The 19,723-nt window shown below is 39.4% G+C and overlaps 1 protein-coding gene across 1 annotated transcript in view; it reads left to right on the top strand.

Annotated features, from left to right (window-relative positions):
* The window catches only part of UNC5D (unc-5 netrin receptor D), a 531,015-nt gene that overhangs the window by 491,341 nt on the left and 19,951 nt on the right, over positions 1-19,723 (top strand). Inside the window, 2 exon segments of the mRNA XM_025426288.3 lie at positions 6,336-6,485; positions 13,549-13,713. Coding sequence (XP_025282073.1) covers positions 6,336-6,485; positions 13,549-13,713 — 315 coding nt within the window.

The raw sequence follows: 19,723 nt of genomic DNA, 5'->3' as shown, positions 1-19,723 counted from the left end.
CCTAAGATTGCTATTTGATCATCTTAATTTACTTTCACCGCCCCAATAACATTTTTTTCCAAAATAAAATACATAACAGACATTCAGCAACCAAAAATAAAGAATCGCTTGAGGTCATTACTACCACCGAGTGCGTCATGACTCAAGTTGGACGCTTAGTAACTTAGCCACATTTTGAAGGCTGAGTAAACTGGAGTAAACACAGGGGGACCTTGTAGGATTTCCAGCCTCCTGGCTCATATGGGTAACCCACTGCCGACCACTGTGCCTGTGAGGATCTGTTTATCACAAGTGCCTTGGAAGTCGGCCCTCATAACCAGTTTGATCTCACTTTGAATAATGCTGAAGTATATTATATACCAGTGAGTTTGACATTTGCCTAAAGAAAAAACTAAGTGACTTTCAGATAATCTATTTTCATTCCTGTTGATTGCTAGCAGATTCTATAACAGCTCAACTGTTCACAGATGAATATGAATTGCAGTGGAAGTCATGAAAATGAGGCCCTAAACACAGCTTTTCAAACCACTCTCCTTCCCTATGGGTAATATCCTTTCTTCATCAGTGCTAGGGAAAATGGTATTCTCCCTCTAAATTGAATCCAAATATCTTTATTTCATCATTTAGAGATACTTCTTAAAACACTTTAATTTTGCATCAGAGAAATGTTTCCCAGTAGAAATACTTTTGACCTCATTTGTCATAATCTATTTACCTCCAGTGATTCTTTCTCTCTCCTATTACATCGAATGAAGCTGATTTTAAAGTTGGGTCTGGTTGTACTTGTTTTTGACAGGATGTATGTGACAGCTGTCATGAGCAGCAAAAGCCATGCTTCCCCCTGGGATGGTGAGAGATCGTCAACCCTGGTTGAATAACTTTACTGGCCCACAGAAAGATTAAAACATAACTTGTAGGTTTTCAGAACACAACCATGCAGTCCACGGTCTTAGTCTCGGGATTTTGTTTCTGAAAGAATCCAGCATTCTGGATTGTTCCCTTGATAAGTGAACAGGTTCAGGGCCTTCTGCCCAAGTTCCTTTAAACCACCTTAACATCCCACATCATCTGTGTCATATTTTTCACAGCTTTGTATGTGGTGTTTAATTAGAGGGGAAAAATTATATAGTTACTAATCTATTAAAACTCTTCCACTTTAAGAAAGCCTTAGCAACAATTCACTTTTTGAACCTCTAGCAGACTTCACACATTAATATTAGCTCCCCCAACTTGTGTGGTATGAGCTGAAAATATTGTATACCATGATGACTCATGTTCTGTAACTCTGATAGAACCCTAACTTCCTAATCAAAAGTAATATGTCATTCTTCCAGAAGCATTTCTGCCAAAATTGCCTTTTCTGGAATTTGCCTCCATTATCACTTTGATAAAAATGTTTGTTGTGATTTGGAAACAGACACAAGCTTGGTTACAATAGTTGCTGTGTTTATTGTAGGGCATCTTTCATGTCTCAGAGAAATAACAACACATATGTGCCCAACTAGGACTGTCCTCTTCACCAAGAAAGAAGCCTGGTTGAAGATCATGATGACATCTTTCATTTCATTCATAGATCAATGGGAAGTTATGTTCAATAAAATACTTAAAACCTCCTCCCTCACTGGAAACTTTGCAAGGAGGACAGCTTCCAGACCCAAAACTTCTGTCTTCCTAGAACCAGTGTGGGTCCCACCAAACAGTAGTCCTGTGGACAATTTTAGTACTGGAACAGAAACATTGTCCCTTTCCAGCCCTGCCCTCCTACCCTATACCTCCTGCAGGGCTTCTCTTCTGCTCTGGGGATACTTCATCTGAATAATAGTACTGGTTTTTCTCAATGACAAAAACAAAATACCTCATACACCTTGAAACATAATTTAGTTTCAAGTTGTTGAAGATGTATTCTGATAAATACATCTGCAACTCTCTCTAGGAAGTTAAATCAGCTCAGATATATGTATATTTTTAAAATAAAAGTCTGCCTGAAGGTGAGAGAAGAGTAGAAGAACAACCCATGACTTTTTGTCCATCCTACTCCTGTATGTCTGCAATAATTAGAGCAGCCATTTTATGTATGTGTATTTGATATCATCTCCTTTGGTGAATTCAAATCAAAGGTTGAGGAATGGTAAGATATTTACAAAATACTAACATCTAAGACCTAGGTTTTTGTGTTTTCTTTCTTTCTGTGTCTCACATGGGTGTGCACACGCATGCACACGCACACACACACAAACAAACCTTGATCGGGGGAGCAAGGAATTAAGCACTTGCCTCATCTTAGAAAGAAAAAAGGAAAAACAACTAGTTTTTTTTCTCCATTGCTCCCAGCCCTCCTATTCAGTACCTCTTGGTACTCATTACTTACTTGGCATTAATGTGGATTTAGAATCTAATTTCAAAGGATTTCCTCCAGATGTAGTTCTTGTGTTTATCAATAATGCAACCTTGGGAAATATTGTTCACGTAAACCATTTAAAGAAAAACACCATAGCGACATAATTTCTCTGTGTCTGTGTGTGCGCGCACATGCGTGCACGTGCACACTTAAGTTCAAACAGTTTTGTCTCATAAATATGTAAATTCAGCCTGCCTGTTTTAGTATCCCTGAAGCACACCTGAATATTGCTGCCTGTCTCGTTAAATCAACATAAAGAGCTCACTGAGGCACAAAGCCCAGGCTTCTCCTGGCCAACTCCAGGAGCTGGATGGCTAGCAGCACCCAGTGTGAAATGAGGAGGGAGACAGACTATAGCCACCACCAACCATAGCCTTTTTGTACATTTTATAGACAATAAACTGGCCAGATCCTATTTTCTAGTTTAATTAATGCAGATATCAATTTAACAGTAGAACCGGAGACTTAACATAAGGTCATTGTCACATAGGAGGCAGATAGGAAAAGTGAAATGAGTATCAGGCCTCACACTCGGGATGATAGATCCACTGAGCAACTCAGAACTAGCTCAGCAGAGTTTGTTTGTACCACTGATTCTCAAACCCAGCTGGGCATCAGATTCATCTGGAAAGCCTTCAAAAATACCGATGTCCAGGACTAGCCCTGAAAAGAATGCAATAAGTTGTGAACATAACTGGAAATTCTGCACTAAGTATAATTTCTTCTTTTTAGAGAGTGTTTTAAAGCTTGTATTCAGGAGGTTTTATTTCTTTGTTTTTTTCTGCCTCTGGATCCAGTTATGCCTTTACAATTTATAAATACAATGATAAGTTCATGATTGGCTTCTTCATTTTAATAAGTACTTGTTTTGTTACAGAGTAACTGTGGTTGCTTAATATTTTGTGCAAGATTATGCGATACTGTTAATTGTGTAGAGTTGGTTCGATGTGTGGAGATGAAAGTAAGCTAAAAAAAAAAAAAACAAAGATAAATCATGGTTGTATTTAAATTGGGGGCCCTAAAGCAGAAATTTCTAAAAGGTACCATTTTTCTCTGTGATAATTATAAGTGGACATCTATTAAAAATTTTTAATACTCTCCATGCTGCATTTTAGGGACTGCTTAGACCATAGGGCAAATATGGACTGACCTATGTCATCTTTATATATATCATGCACCAGTGAAAAATTATTTATGGGACAGAGTTAATAACAGTCTGACCTTCACATGACTCTAAAAAAAAAAGAAAAGAAAAGAATAAAAGAAAGCATAGGATATAAAAAGGCAGGGAAATAAAGAAAAAAAAATACTAGTCAAGTTGCCCCATTGTAGTTAGCTCTTTCACTAACCCTGTAACTTTAGGAAGATGACTTTCTTTGGGGGTAGTGATGTGCTTCAAATTTTCATCTGTAAAAAGGTACATGGTGATTTAAAACTTCAGTTCCCTTCTAGTGTGATGGTGCTCGGTGTGGTTTCTAAATATTAAAATAGCCTAGCTCTCCACTAAGAAATGAGCCATTGGCCCAAGGTGCTTCGTCTTCTGACCTCAGTTTACTTCTCTGTACTTTCAGGCAAGGTAGATGACTTAAAGACAAGGAGTATGCTTTAGACAACCCAGTCAAATTACTTTGAAGAGTCCACACTATTGTTAGTGTATGGCTTTAACATGGTTTTAATAAGTGCATTCGTTATTTGTACGTGTTTCTAATGCCACACTAAAGTTGCAAAAAGAGGTTAATATAGTATCAGGTTGATGATTTTGTTTGGCCATGAATAAGCCCAGCTAAGGAACAGAAGCCTACAGAAAATAAGTAACTGGTCCAATCATACCGAAATGTGATTGGAATTCTGAGCCTCCATTTTCAGCTAATAAAATGCATCCTCTTTTGAGTATATGTAGTCCCCAGAAGATTCTTACACACCTTAAAACCTGAGTATCCATGCTCTAAAATTAAATACAAAGCACAGCAAGTGAGACTTCATGATTGGATTTTCATCACCTCCAGCCACTTACTTTCTACCCTACCTGTCCCAGCTCTACCTCACCTGGCACCTTTGTACATACCCTGCTCAGTGCCCTGAGCACGTGCTTCTCTGCCTTTTCCAGTGGCTAGCCCTCCTATTTAAGGTTAGGCTCAAATATTACTTCTTCTATTAATTTCCCACTTACTTCCCTGGCCTGTCCTCTCATCTGGGTTAGGCTATACCCTATGCCTTGCCTTGACCTCCTAGGTATACATGTACTTGTAATACTTAGATATGACGTCAGATGCCTACTAGACTGTGAGCTCTCTGGTGGCAGAAGGCAGTTTATTGTATAAACTTAGAGTCCAGTTTGAGCATAGCTCTGATGGTCACTTATTAAATCTCCACAAAGAACCACTGATCAGCATCTATTAAAAAACCTCAACTCAGCATTTGGATTGCATTCTCTCTCCTCCCTACCCTACTATGATCCTTCCACTTCTTGCAGCCCCCATCAGATGCCGGCTAGACCTACAAAGCTAGGGACTACCTAGCACTGTGCTGTTCAGTAATTACTAACAACATGTGGATGTTTAAATTTAAGTTAATTAAAGCGAAAAAAACCTCAGTTCCATACTCTCTCTAGCCACATTTCAAGTACTCAATAGCCACTGTGGCCAGTGGCTACCACATGAAGCAGCACAGATCTAAAACATTTCCAACATCACAGAAAGTTCAGCACTGACCTGAGAGCTCCCAAGAAACACCTCCTCTCGCTAAATGAAGTGTAGAAAATGACCTTGGAATTGAATCAGTTAGTCCTGGGAAAAGATACTAGCAACCGATTAACAATTATGGGTATGTGTCGGATAAAAGCTGGACAGCTGCATCTTAGTAAGACATGCTTTTATTCCTGTTATTCTGCACGTAGACAAGAGTTGGTAAGATAACCTCTGGAGCTGCTTTTACTCGCTGATAATTGAAATGTAAGTTTTATTGTATTTATAATCCCACTTGCCTGCCTTCTCACAATCTTTCTTAGAATCTGGGAAGATTACAGGACATAATTAAAGGATCTCAGTTATCTTATTTATTGTAACTCTGCAGGGGAATTATAAGTCAATTAATGGTGATTTTAAGAAATGGATTTAGGGAGCTCTCTTATCTCCAATAGCACTGACGGCCTCACCCCAACTGCAGTTTAACCTTTTGGAGAATTCATGTCGGTTATTTGATTTGACTTATCATCTCTTCAGTAGGATTCTAAACACCACAAATTTGGAACCAATTAAAATGGCTGGCTTAAAAGAATATAGGTGAATTGTTTATTTTAAATATAATTATAAAGATTTCTCAGCAAAAGATACAAGGGTATATATATCTTCAAGAATCGGATTTCCTTTTTCTGAGCTAAAACATGATAACTTATTTTTGCTTGGCCTTTTGGCATTACTTTTATGAACATTACTGCAAATAAATAGTATCCATGCACCCTATAACATTTATTTTGAACCAAAGAATAAGTAATTGTATAATGCCCGTATTCACAACACGTGGAAGCGTGGAGAGGGTGCTATTCAACTTTCAGTGTAAACTCTGAATACATCCCTTGATTATGGTTGTGGCAGATGAAATTCACACAGTTGTGGCAACTCAATGGTGTAACGGTTTGCTTAGGGTAGGGGAGGTCTTTTAGCTTTAAAGAAAGGAACGGTGTTGGTTTAAAAGCCTAAGCAATGCAAATAATGAAGAGCAATTATTTCTTTCAGCCTAGGTCCTTACGAGTCAGCAGCTTTGAGTCAGGAGCCCTGACCTTACAAGGATATGGGGGAACCAAAGAAGTGTGTGTCTGTGATGCTGTTTGTCTATTTCTAGAAGATACATGGTAGTGAGCGTACCTATCTATAGAAAGCAACGTGTTGGAAATTAGACACTTCATTGTTATGCCTCTTTTCTCTTTCCTGCCCTAAAGGAAGTGGTTTCAGATGAAAGACATCAAGGTGGACAGCTACTGGAAGAGCCAAAGTTGCTGCATTTCAAAGGGAACACCTTCAGTCTTCAGATCTCTGTCCTGGATATCCCTCCATTCCTCTGGAGAATCAAACCATTCACTGCATGCCAGGTACTGGCCAAATGGGCTGCTAACAGAAATAGCTTTGCTTTAACCAGCAAGCACGTCACTAAACCCTAGCAAGGGTACTCTTGACTTACCTTCTCCTTTGAAAGTATGGATTTAATTTCAGAACTGTCACAGAAATGTAGCAGTTTAGACAACACACAGGGAATCAATCATATTGACATCAACTCACAGGTTTCTACAGGTAGGGGGAAAAGATGCTTGATGTCAGGCAATGTAAAATTTCTCCTCTCTCCCACTTACACTCTTGCTCAGTATAGGTTCAAGATAGTCATTTAACAACTTAGAGCAGGGTTGATGTGGTGTTTGTTTTAATTAAAACCAGTTCATTACGAGACACTATTTTAATCATGGTCAACAGTGAATGATCTGGATGTCAGTTGTTTAGATTTCTTTTTCTTTCTTTTTCTTTTTTTTTTTTTTTTAGTTCATGAGAGACAGAGAGAGAGAGAGAGAGAGAGAGAGAGAGACAAAGAGAGGCAGAGGCAGAGGCAAAGGGAGAAGATGCAGGACTCAATCTCAAACCCTGGGATCACGAGCTGAGCCGAAGGCAGACACTTAGTCTCTTAGCCACCCTGGCACCCCTGATGTCAATCCTTTAAGGGTGACAATTTTGAATTGTGGGGAGCCCTGGCTGGCCAGGTAGGCACCAGAGACTCTGTTCTGAACATGAAGTGCTTGCCACCAAGTAAGCTGAGTAAGATGGGAAGAGGAAATTGTAAACTGAGAGCCAGAGAAAGAATAATGCCTTTTAGGTCCCTTTTACAAATATATAAAGATATTTCTGTATTATTGTTCCTCTATCAAAAAATTTTAAAACATTGCAAAATGACTTGAGTCTCCTCAGATCACTTTTAGGGAATTTGAGTAATTGCTTAGCATAGAAAGATCTCTTATCGATGTGTGACTCTGCCACCGAATTCTATAGAAATCCCCACTGATGAGTACTGTCATCACAAGCAGCTGGCTGGTCTACAGTCATTCCCTAAATCAAAGTCACCAGGTGACAGGACATTTCCTTAGCTTTGGAAAAGCTTCTGGTGGGCTCAGATTGATCTGGGATCACAGGAGGCTTTCAGATGTCTCAGTTCTATCATAACCTATGGAGCTTTGTGGGGTTTTAACCTTTCCATTCTTGTGACATTTATTAAAAACAACAACCAAAAACATGCACAAGATGAACCAGCTTGTCAGAATGGGAACAAGCCAAATCACAGAGAGAAAAACCTTGCCTGAGTTATGAGAGTTAGAAAAAAAAGTTGAACCACCAACCCTTTTGCCTTCAAAAATTCATGTTTTTCAGAGTGGACAAGGTTGTATTTTCCTGTTTACTTTTCAGACTTCTCATTACCTTTGGAACTGCCCCTTGTGTACTCTTTCAGAGCATTCAGAGCAACAAGAGCATCTCTCATGGCCCCAAACAATTTTTTTGACACATTCAGCATATTTCCTTATGCTGAGAGGTTTTCCATGAATAAATGGGTCATTTATGATATTCTAAGACCTAGGTGTCTCTGTTTCCAGGAAAGCATATTCAAAGTTTCCAGTCCAAATTGAACTTCAGGGCATTGTTAAAACAAATCCTGGTAGTCACGTAAATTCCTCTGTATTAATCTTTATAGGCTTAAAGGCATCTTTCTACTGGATTTAATGCAAGTGCCTCAATACAAGTAACTATTAAGTTTAATGCTTAGAGATAAAAAAAAAAAAAGTCAGATGAAAGGACCATAACCTTGCACTAGCACTTAAACAATAATTCCAGCACCAGGAATTCCAAGGAGGGTCCAGGGCAGGAAAGGTGTGGAGGCCTAAGAACCTGTGGACCTCAAAACATGCTACAGAGGCCAACCAAAGAAAAAGGGCATTGGCTCACAAGGAAACCCAACAAGCTTTACTGCTGGGATGGCTTGGATTGCATGGATGTTGTGAACATGGATAAATATTTGCCTTCTGTAATTGAGCATAATTTGAAAGAGTCTTGGAAGGCTGAGAAATAATTTAATTTTCTCTGCACCAGGGGTTTGCCACTGAGTTTCATTTCCACTTCATTTTTCTTACCCACAAATGGCTTTCTGCTCCATTCCTCCTTTCCCCACCACCACCGCCTTTGCCGCCAATTTTCTTGCCTCTGTCATCACTAAAATCCCCTAGCTTGTATGAATGCGTATTGTGCTGCTCTTAATGGCCATGCTGTGTTTGCTCCAGGCATCAGATGTAAGCCCTTTGGGGAGGGTTTGTGCTCATCCTGCTTGAACTTCATGTAGAACATGATGTGCACTGATAAACTTGGCGTGGATAATAGAGAATGGCTTTTCATTAGGGCTTAGTGGATGGGAACTAACCGAGAGCTATTGCAGAGACATAAAATCTCACTCTTCCTGACATCATTTATAGGTCTCTCCTTCAACTGGTAAATCTCCCTGTCATCTTCTGTCATCTTCCAGCTCAATGCATGGAAGAACTCTGGTCTTCCTCTCCCTCTTTCTCTAACTTTAATTTTGGAATCTGAGAGGCGACATATTCCAGCTGGCACCCAAAGCCTGCTCTCCTAAGAAACCTTCCTTTCTTCTTCTGGGATAGCTGGCATTTACCGGGAATTTTCAGGCCTAGGAGATACCCACTGCCTAGAATATTTGCCCCATGAGACACCAACCAACTGCACAAGGAATGTTTTTAGAATGGTGTAAATTCAAGGTTAGATCCAGAGTCAGACCAGCTGGCTTTGAAATCTTGTTAGTTTAGCTTCTGGAGGATTAGAGTTGACAAAATGCTATGCTACAACCCATAGTGCTGGTCTTCCCTTTCCCCTCCCCTGAAAAAAAAAAAAAAAAAAAAAAAACAAGTATTTCTTCTCTTCTCAGGCTTTTTAAGACTTGACCACAGTTAGAGATCCCCTCCACAGATTTAGCAGACCTTGTCTAGGAGGTAAATAAATAGCTCTGCTCCCCAGAGGTTACTGGGACCTGGGTGCTACAGAATCACCCATTCTGCTATTTGTTGCTGACTATGGGGTGGGGAAGCTGGAATAAACAGTATACAATAAAATATTCTTTAAATCCTACAAAACACAAATACGAGCTGTCACCTCCCTAGAATAAAAGCAGCTTTCTTTTCAGCATACTTTGTGTCTTGGGGAACCCTGTGTCTGTCTCCTGCTAGGATGTGATTTACATTCTCTCCATCTGCTAGGAACCTAATTATAATGGGAATCAAAATGAAAACATTTCCGGAATTCTTTAAACACCCATAACTTTGCTACACTTTGTCCTCCCATATTACTTGCCACATCATTCCTCTCGCTCAGTGAGCATCTTGATAGTTTGTTCTTTTTTTAATAAATGAAAGCAAAGATGGTTGCCCTGAAAACACACTAATCACAGCGCTTCTAATTCTATTACTTTTAAATGTTTTGTTGAGCACTTTTGGCAGCTGCTACTCAACCCAACAATAAAAAGGAATATTCTTTTGATACGATCTTAAAATCAGATTTTTAAAATGTTTTGATTGTGTGCAGTGAAATGTAAAAAGAAAAGAGAGGAGTGTGTGTGTGCTGATTCTCATATCTTTCTGCAAGGGAAGATTATCTCTGCAGTGAGCATGATTCTCTTACCTTTCTGCCAGCATTCTCTGGAGAAAATATAAGAAATGTAACAAAGTATACCAGAGAAGACACTTTTCAATAAATGGTCAGTACCATTGTTTTGTTTTTTAGGAAAGGAAGAATTAGCAAGGATTCAGATCCACTGCACAACGTGGAGGTCAGTTTAAGAGCGGCACCTTGAATTCAGCTCTGTCTGGCCCTGATCCTCAAGAACTTATATTATACTGTAATGACTCAAATTTCTATTTAAAAACACAAAAACCTTAGCTTTTTGTTGTTGTTGGGTTTGTTGATTTGTTTTGTTTTGTTTTGTTTTTTAGAGTTGGTAGGGGAGAGGGAGAGAGAATCTTAGGCAGGCTCTAGAGTTAAGGCTCCATCTCACAACCCTGAGATCATGACCTGAACTGAAATCAAGTCAGATACTTAACCAACTGAGCCACCCAGGTGTCCCTTTAGTTTTCTTAATTAGGCAAAAGTACCTGTTAACCATGGAGCCCTATCTTAGAGTTTCTTTCATGAAAGGAGGTTGTTGCAAAATAACTCTATAAACAACAACAACAACAACATACTTGCTTAAAGGAGAGTTTATTTGAGGGCTATTAAAATGAAGATAGGACAACAGATGATGGAAGCCCCGGAGCGCCAGGCAGGAGACTCTGTTAAATGTGGCAGGTATCAGGGGGCCATACTGGGCCCCAATGCAAAGGATTCTTGTAATGAAAACAGAGTTCCCAGGAGATCTGGTCACATCTGTGTCCCCTACTCATGATTAGAGGTAGAAGAGACACTGCAGTGTTATTTCCTAAAGAACACCAATAAGCTGCTTCCTGTTTCCCTCTCTGGCCAAGCCCTAACCCCCTCATTAGCTCCGTATCACAGAGACTGAAGGCAGGAGATTGGGGAGCAGGTCACCACAGTTAGCTCTAATGAGGAGAGAAGAGGATCATTAATGGAGAGAAGAAAATTGGAGGACAGACAGTGAATGGTGATAATCTGTTTTGAAAAGGTAGAGTTGTTGGAGAAAGTAAAGGCCAAATAAAATGATTAGAAGTATAATGTCAGTGATTGATAATGAGATAACTTCCAAAGATACAGCTATTGAGAGTTCTCCACAGAGAGGTGGCAAGGAGTCTGTGAACAGATAGGATCTTGAAGAGTCAGCAAGCAGACAGAAGTGTTGAAGTAAGGGTTACCCATGGCCTCCAACATGGGAGAAGCCTTAGGGGGAGAAGCACAGAAAGATTTGGATTGGACAACAAGAAGAAATGACAGAACTTGTAAATGCATGTCATTATTTCTTTTATCCGGTGTAGAATTTGGTGCATGTGAAAAGTCATTTTTGAGTGTTGTCAGGAAAATGACTTCCTCCAAAGATGGCTGGGCTACCTCACCAACCAGACCTTCTCTCAGTCCCTGACTGCATCTTGAGATGAAAATTCCACTGCCTCTCCCTTGATTCAGGATTAAGAACAAATGAAACAAGACCACAAAGCCTTATACTCCTTGCTGGGATGTGTGGTAGTGGTTAGGGCATGAGTTTCTTCTCTCAGACTCCCTACAGCTAGTGTTCCTCTCTTCAAGTGGGCAACAATCAAAGGCTGTCCTTCCTTGCTGGTCCTCCTGTGAATCATCCAAAATCCGGATCTGTGAGACTTCCAGTAGAGAAAACTAAGAAACAAGCAATGTGCCCATTAGAATTCTGGAAGGGCAGCCCTGGTGGTGCAGCGGTTTAGCGCCCCCTGCAGCCTGGGACCTGATCCTGGAGACACGGGATTGAGTCCCACGTCTGGCTCCTTGTGTGGAGCCTGCTTCTCTCTCTGCCTCTGTCTCTGCCTCCCTCTCTCTCGGTCTCTGTTTCTATGAATGAATAAATAAAATCTTAAAAAGAAAAAAAAAAGAATTCTGGTAACTCCTAGTTCCTCAAAGTGAGTTGACTGAATTTTAATCATGGCCCCCGATCTTATAACACATGATGGCTTCATCGCCAGTCACACTTCAGAATATCAAACCTCCAAACCCGATGTATCTTCTGCCACCTGCCAGTGTTAATATTGGAGAAAATTATATTTATAGTGAAAGGTAAAAAAGAACACATTAATGAAATGAAAAAAAGAGAAAAAAGTGAAGATGAACGTTACTAGAGGCTGGTCATACATGGTCATTGCCAAGAATTTCAGCTTGATTAAAGTAGGAAGGAGAGACTTTTTTAGTAGATGAAAGAATATCAATGAGTGACCTCTAGTTCACATTGTTGTAAAGCCACATGCCTGAGCACAGCCTAATCGGGCATACAATGACTAGTAATAGGAAAAAAGGCTGGTATATATAGATTTTATTATTTATTTATTTATTTTTATTATTTCCCCCCTCATATAGTAAAAACCCCTTTTGCCACTCAATTGTCTAATTGTCTGTGAGTCCCATGATGGTACAGACTGAACCTAGTTTCTTATTGTTTATCTTGTATAGCGTATGGTCATGAGCAAGCACCATGCACATAATTGTGGAACAGATGAATTACATGTTCTACAAACAATGTAATTCAATGTAGTTCATGTTCTACATGAACTACAAACAATCTAATCGTCCTTTGTGGGTTTGGAATATCACTTGTGGTTCATTTGTAGACTGATGGTACATTTGAGACACAGACCTGGAAGAGGAGTTGACAAACAAGACTATTCTGGGCAGCCTAGTGTTTGTGTCTCTCTCTAGTGTGCGTATATGTGTGTGTATGTGCTCATGTGATTGGCAGGATGTATAACGTTTTATGGTGGATACACTAGCAATAGTGTGTTCTTTTACACAATTCTATATAAGTTTGTGGTGTTGGGATAAGTGCTGGTCAGGTGTTTGGGTTTTTTTTAAGATTTTACTTATTTTAGAGAACATAAGTGGGGGGAGGGACAGAGGGATAGGGAGACACAGACTCACCACTGAGCAGGGATCCTGATGTGGGGCTTTTGAACTCAGGACCCCAAGATCATGACTTGAGCCAAAGGCAGACGTTAAGCAGACTGACCCACCCAGGTGCCCCTTGGTCAGTGAGTTCTTTCGCAAAATTTTCATTTAAATGAAAAGATATCATCCTACCCCAGGCTTAGGGAGAAGGATGGACCAGAGGAGTCTTCTAAAGAATATTTTTTTAGGGGAAAAGCATGAGGATTAATTTTTGATGGTATCCTAACTATGTCACCAAGTGAAATCTGAGTTCTTGCGCTGTGGTTTTGGAATTCAAATGTTATCCATTGGAATTGACATTAATTACTTTTTGTGCTGCTTGGCATATGCTGGAACATTATTTCTACAACAGTTTCACCAAAGTTGCTCAGGCAATTATCTCTGCTGCAATCATTGTCATCATCATCATAATTATTGCTATTAAGCCTCTCCTCTCAGCCAGGCTCTGCACACCAGACCCCTCTTCTCTCCCCTGTTTTCCTGCAGGAAGTCCCATTCTCCCGCGTGTGGTGCAGTAACTGGCAACCCTTGCACTGTGCCTTCTCCCTGGAGCGCTACACGCCCACCACCACCCAGCTGTCCTGCAAAATCTGCATCCGGCAGCTCAAAGGCCATGAACAGATCCTCCAAGTGCAGACATCCATCCTAGAGGTGAGTCCTTAGTCCGCAGGACCACTTGACCCCATTTCTACAGGACAGGAAGATAAATGTACCTATTTCAGTCGTGTTACACAGGTTCTAAAAGAGCTTCAGAATGTACTCACTCTTAAGCATCATTACCGATAAGGGCAAATCAACTTCTTCCTCAAGCTGAGGGTTGAACTGAGCTTCCTGTTGGGCTGAGAAACTCAACCCATCAGAGATGAGGCTCGGTGGAGAGCTAAATTTTAGGGGAAAGCACTGGTTTTATGCACAGAACTACAAACAATCTAATCGTCCTTTGTGGGTTTGGAATATCACTTGTGGTTCATTTGTAGACTGATGGTACATTTGAGACACAGACCTGGAAGAGGCACGAGGTCACCATTGGGCTGCTTTTCTACTGGTTCTGACCATTTTTCCATAAGTTATCTTCAGGACCTTGGTTCCCTGCTGTCATGTCAATGTCTCATATCCCCCATAGCCCAGTTTCCATTAAATCTAGATTCATCGATGCAATAATGTACAACAAAGTAGACAGAAGTCTCATTCTACAAAGTAAGGAAATGCAAGTGCAGAGAGGGAGAGGATACTGTCCAAGGTCATATCATTATTAAAGGGCAAAGTTAGAATGGGAGTCAGAGGAGAATTCACTTTTGCAAAAAAGACACCTAATTTCTGCCATGGCTCTGATTTGCCCTAAACCACCGAATGGCTTCATCATGGCTATGTATTTGGCTTAGAAAGGAGAAAATGGCATTCCCACCTGCCTGGTTATTTAAAGGGAGAGAGAGAGAGAGCAGCTGAGGGGTAGAATCAGGGGAGACATGAGATGCTTTTGTTGAGCAATGACAAGGTAATCCCTGGCTAGGGTAGAAAAACACATTTTATTGCTCATCAGTAGCATATGTACATATGCGCGCATGTATACAGACATACACACATACATATTTATGTATAAATATATAAATAATGTATATTTATTCATTCAGGCTTGGCAGAAGGCCTAACAAATGTTCTATACATACCACTCAATTTGGTTTTTTTTCTTTGAAAACTTGTAGTCTTATAACATTATCACTTCACTCCATTCTCATTTCAATCCATTGTTTATGCAAAATGAGCATTGCTAATTCCCCAAATAGTTTTTCTGAAGAGTGGATGGCTTTCTAAAGGATTGTGCCTCAAAATTGATAGCTGTCTTAACTGACATGTTTGTACAGTATTTGCATTCATTATTGCCAATTAACATTGTATGCTAAACTAGTTTTGATGGGCAAGGTAGATCCAGAAACATAGGGTAGGATATTTTGAGCATCTCTTTCTTGAACAGTCGTGGCATATTTAACACAATACATCTCAAAGTAAAATAAAAAATTGCAGGAAAGTTTTAAAATAAATACAAAAGGAAAATCCAAGCAGATTTTCCTTCTGGCATTCAGAAGCAAGCATGAAGAGGTGGGACGGAAAGATAACCTCTGATGCAAACTCCCTAAATGTCTGATCACAGATCAATACAACAATTCCAGGTTAAAAAGGTTTTTATTTTCTAAGGCACTTAGATGGTGAGGACCAACTCCTACTATTACAGGAAATCCATGTAAAAGGACTGTGATGGAGTTGAGATAGGCTGGTACCTATCCTCCCCACTTAAGCAAATTTTTGAAGTGAACAGGAGGAAAATGAGCTAATAAACACAGTCTTACCCTTTACTCTCCATTTCCTGGTCTAATGCTTAGCAAGCTTACACTTTGAAATGCTTTGAAAATGAGGACACCACCATATGTCTTGATAATAAAAGGCAAGCATCTGAATAATCTTTATTCACTGTTGGGCTACCACTATCCAGTTGGTAGGCTACTACATTTTTGGAGATTTATTAACCCCTTTTGACCCCAGAAGGATCATTTTATTAATTTCTTCAAGTGTTACTGCTGGCATTTGGCCCAGTGCTTCTCCATCTCTTGATAATAAGCCATATTTCTAGGCAAATCTGTTATTTTATATGTCAGCAGAAAACTAAGAACTTTTGAAACCCACTCTATTTCAGTACCATTTCATGGGTTTTCACATATAACTACCCAACTCTGGGGATTCAATACTATACTGTCACAACTTGGCATGATGTAACATTCTCAAAGAGGTCAACTTTCCTATCCCAGATGATAAAGCCAATAATGGGGAGCAAGAGTTCCCAACCCAGTTATAGGATGTCCAGGTCAAAGTCTGGATTTCCATACTAGACTGCTTCCAGATCCCAATCAGGGAAGTCTAATTTAATAATACTGACTATGGGCTTTGTGTGTAATGTAAGTCTTCCTTTGGGAGGGTGGGAGGATGCTTAGGCACTAGTGATAAACATCGTAGCACCATAAATTTTGTCTTTGAGTATGAAATTAGATGAGAATTGGGAAGTTCTTTCCTCAAGACTGCAGAAAGTTGGACTGGGCTGGGCCGGAATAAGGGTTCATTCTATAGGTCTTCGAGAATAGAATAGATTTCCCACATGTCAGTCCACCTGCAATGGAAGATCTTGAGTGTATGATCGATCACTCATTTTCCTTCCAACTCCAGGACTGTCTCATTCTTGGCAGAAGCATAGAACTGAGGATAGATAGTGAATACAGAGCATTCTCTTCTTTCTAAAAATGACTTGGATTCTAGTTGTAGATGGTTCCAGAAAAAGTGAAGATACATAAAGTGCTGAGAAGCTAGGATTACCTGGAAGAGTCAAGATGCATTCTAGATATGAATTGTATTAGTTAGTAAGTGCATCATACTTTATGGCCTTTAGGTTGAAAGACCCTGCATTAGGTGGTTTTAATAAGTTAGTAATAGGGTTTCATTGATTAAAGATAATAATAATAATAATAATAATAATAATAATGAAATAAATCTTCTCAAGCTTTCAATAGATGTCTGAATTTTTTTTAAGTATCTGCCCCTTTCCCCACTCCAAAAAACAAACAAAAATCCCTCTCTAGTTAAGCTCAGAGCTCCAACTTCTAACTTATTTTAATGGATGATCTTAGGGTCTGTTTCACAAATTTAACAATGGTACCGTGAGAGGTAAATGAGATACATATAGATGTATGTCATTGTATATATAAGATAACATTTGTTTTAAATATCTGAATCAATGCCGTGATTATCCTCACTGAAGGCCCTTGGTTCCTTACATTAAGCCTCACATCATCATATACCTTCATGCCTTCTCATCTAAATGGCTTTCCAAATAAATACAGTCATTCACGTCATTCTCGCACTTAAAAATTATTTCAATGATCAAGACAGTATATTTTTTCTGTTCCTTAGAGTGGCCATTATTGTGCCAACCTGTAGAAGCAGGAGGGTTCTATTTAAATGTAACCTCATTGGATTACCTAATGATTATTGCCAATTGATAGTCTATAAAAGCAACGGTATCCCTGATCTAAAAATTGTAGTCCAAAGCGAAATCATTTTACTAATATTGAAGAGAACGGAAGAATCCCTAAGTCATTTATTGCATCATCCCTTGTTAATGTAATATTATTGAAGAATCCCTTTTTTTTTTGTTTTTTTTTTGAAGAAAGAACTTAAATGAGAAACTTGCATGTTACAATTTTCCCTTCAAGCAGTTCCCTTATCTTTCTTCCAAAAGTGGTGGAGGGTTGGGGGATGATTTGTCTGTTGCAAAATAGACAGAATACTTGGAATTTCTCATTGATTTACAACTCCCCAGCTAGCCAAGTAGCAGCCGCTTATCTCAGATGTGCAGAGCATGAAAATCTGCTGTTCCTCTGCATATTTAATTTAAACAATCAGAAAATGTGATGTATCTACAGGATTCTTATTACTTGGCCCAGCTGTCTTTTAGAATGTACCATAAATGTTACATAAAGTGTCATCCTTATGCATGGCAAATATTTAAATTGAGAAACTTTAGAAGGAAACCAGGGGCCCACTTATTAAAGTGTCCAAAATAGAAAAAATACTTAAGAGTCATTCTCATATAATATTTTATTCACTCTGAAATCCTACCACTACTGTCCTGAAGACTGTGGATCAGCGTGGTCTCCCTTCTGCCAACAGTAAAGAGAGCCTGGTCAGCTTGCTCCACTCAAAGCCAGTTCAGTCTCTTGGAATCTTTTATCATGGATGCTTCCAATGCTTTCAATTTTGCTGGCAGGCCACCTTTTGACATGTTAACACCCTTTCATGCCAGTTTACAATGACAAGCTCTCATGTTATCTTGCATAGAATTCTTTTTTTCTCTCTATAGTTTCCACCATCTTTTTAAAGGACCTCATTCTCCCTTAAGTCAGGAAATTGAAGGAGACTGATTTTGCTTTACATTTTTAAAGCCCAGAAGAAATTTTACAAACCACGATTAAAATGTTGTTTCTCGTAACCTACTTCATGCACTAAGAAGCCTGAGTTGGTTCATTGTATAACAATCCAACATATCAGAATAAGAGTTGTATGTTTCACCAAAAATAACTAGTTACCCATTCAGTTTCTACTGAGTCAATACCTACTCATCCTCCAAAGCCAACCCATATGCCTCCCAACAGGAAGCCCTTCCTGCTCTTAATTCCTGAAGCATAAATCTAATAATGCTCAGCATTTTTCTTAACCACCTGCTTGTCTTCAAGTAGGATGGCATAGTGAAATGAATCCTGGTATAGGTATTAGGAAATCAGACTGCTAGTTTCAGCCATGTACAAACTGACCTGGGTAACTTTCGCTACATTTCATAACTTTTGTGGGGTCTATAAAAAAGGCCAAAGACTGATTAGGAAATTGAGACAGAAGCATCATGAAGCATCCAAGGTCACTGATCTAGGAAGTATAAAAGCATCTTCCAAAGCAAGGTCTCTCTACCTCTAAAACTATGCTTTTCTATTATCCCATGCTATCATGAAATACTGGAAGAATTTTGATGAGTGTTGTTCTATAATATTCTGAAGGAATAGAACTAAAATCAGTAAGTAGAATCTATTTAATATGATAATATGTACTTTGAATTTCCAAGCAGAAGATATAATATGCAGCATTTCCCAAATGTATTTGACCATAGATCTGCTCTTTCTGGGAACATCTTCTGAAATACCCTTTTGGAAATACTGCATAAAGGCACTGTGTTTCCAAGATAGAGCCCTCAAAATGTAACTTTGTCAAATGGTTATGAAATATCAAAACATATTATCAATCATTAATAAGATCTCTGTGTGAACCAGCTTCCTCAATTAACAGATTCTTAAAGACATAAGACTTACTGAGTCTAAAGGTTTAAAGGGTTATAGCCATGTGAGCCTGGGCACTTGCCAGGAAGGGCTCTCCTGGCTCTGGTGCCGAAGTAGGAAGAGGTGTTAAGGTTCAAAAAAACTTGAAGGCAGGATCACAGAACAGCTCAGAAATGGCACGTGTTACCTTGAAGGAAAACACGAGATGACAAAGTCCTACCATGAAGGACAGTTTCTTGTGGTTTAAACAGTCCTAACCAAGTCCCTTAACCCCATCTCAGACATGATGCTTTAAGTTCTCTTTATATTATTATTATATTTTCTTTTTTGCTATATGACAAATTACCATAAACTTAACAGAATAAAACAATGCCTATTTACTGTCTCACATTTTTTGTAGGTTGAAAGTCTAGGCATGGCATAATTGTTTTGTTTTGGTTTTTTTTAAGATGTATTTATGACAGAGAGGGAGAGCATATGCTTGCACACACAAGCAGGGGGAGTGGCAGGCAGGGGGAAAGGGAGAAGCAGGCTCAGGGAGCCTGATGTGGGGCTTAATCCCAGAGTCCTGGGATCATGACCTGAGCTGAAGGCAGATACTTCACCACTTAACCACCATCCAGGTGCCCGTAGGTTTTCTGATTAGGATCTCACAAGGCTGAGATCAAGGTAGTGGCTGGGGATATGTTCTAGGCTAGAGTTCAGAGTCCTTTTCCAAGCTTACTTGGATTATTGGCCAATAATAGTAGCTAGAGGACTGAGGTCCTTATTTTCTTGCTGTCTCTTAGACTGGA

This window comes from Canis lupus, chromosome 16 (assembly GCF_003254725.2).
Source record: "Canis lupus dingo isolate Sandy chromosome 16, ASM325472v2, whole genome shotgun sequence".
Lineage (NCBI taxonomy): Eukaryota > Metazoa > Chordata > Mammalia > Carnivora > Canidae > Canis > Canis lupus.
Note: the sequence above shows the minus strand (reverse complement) of the source record. Positions and strands in the feature narration are given on the sequence as shown.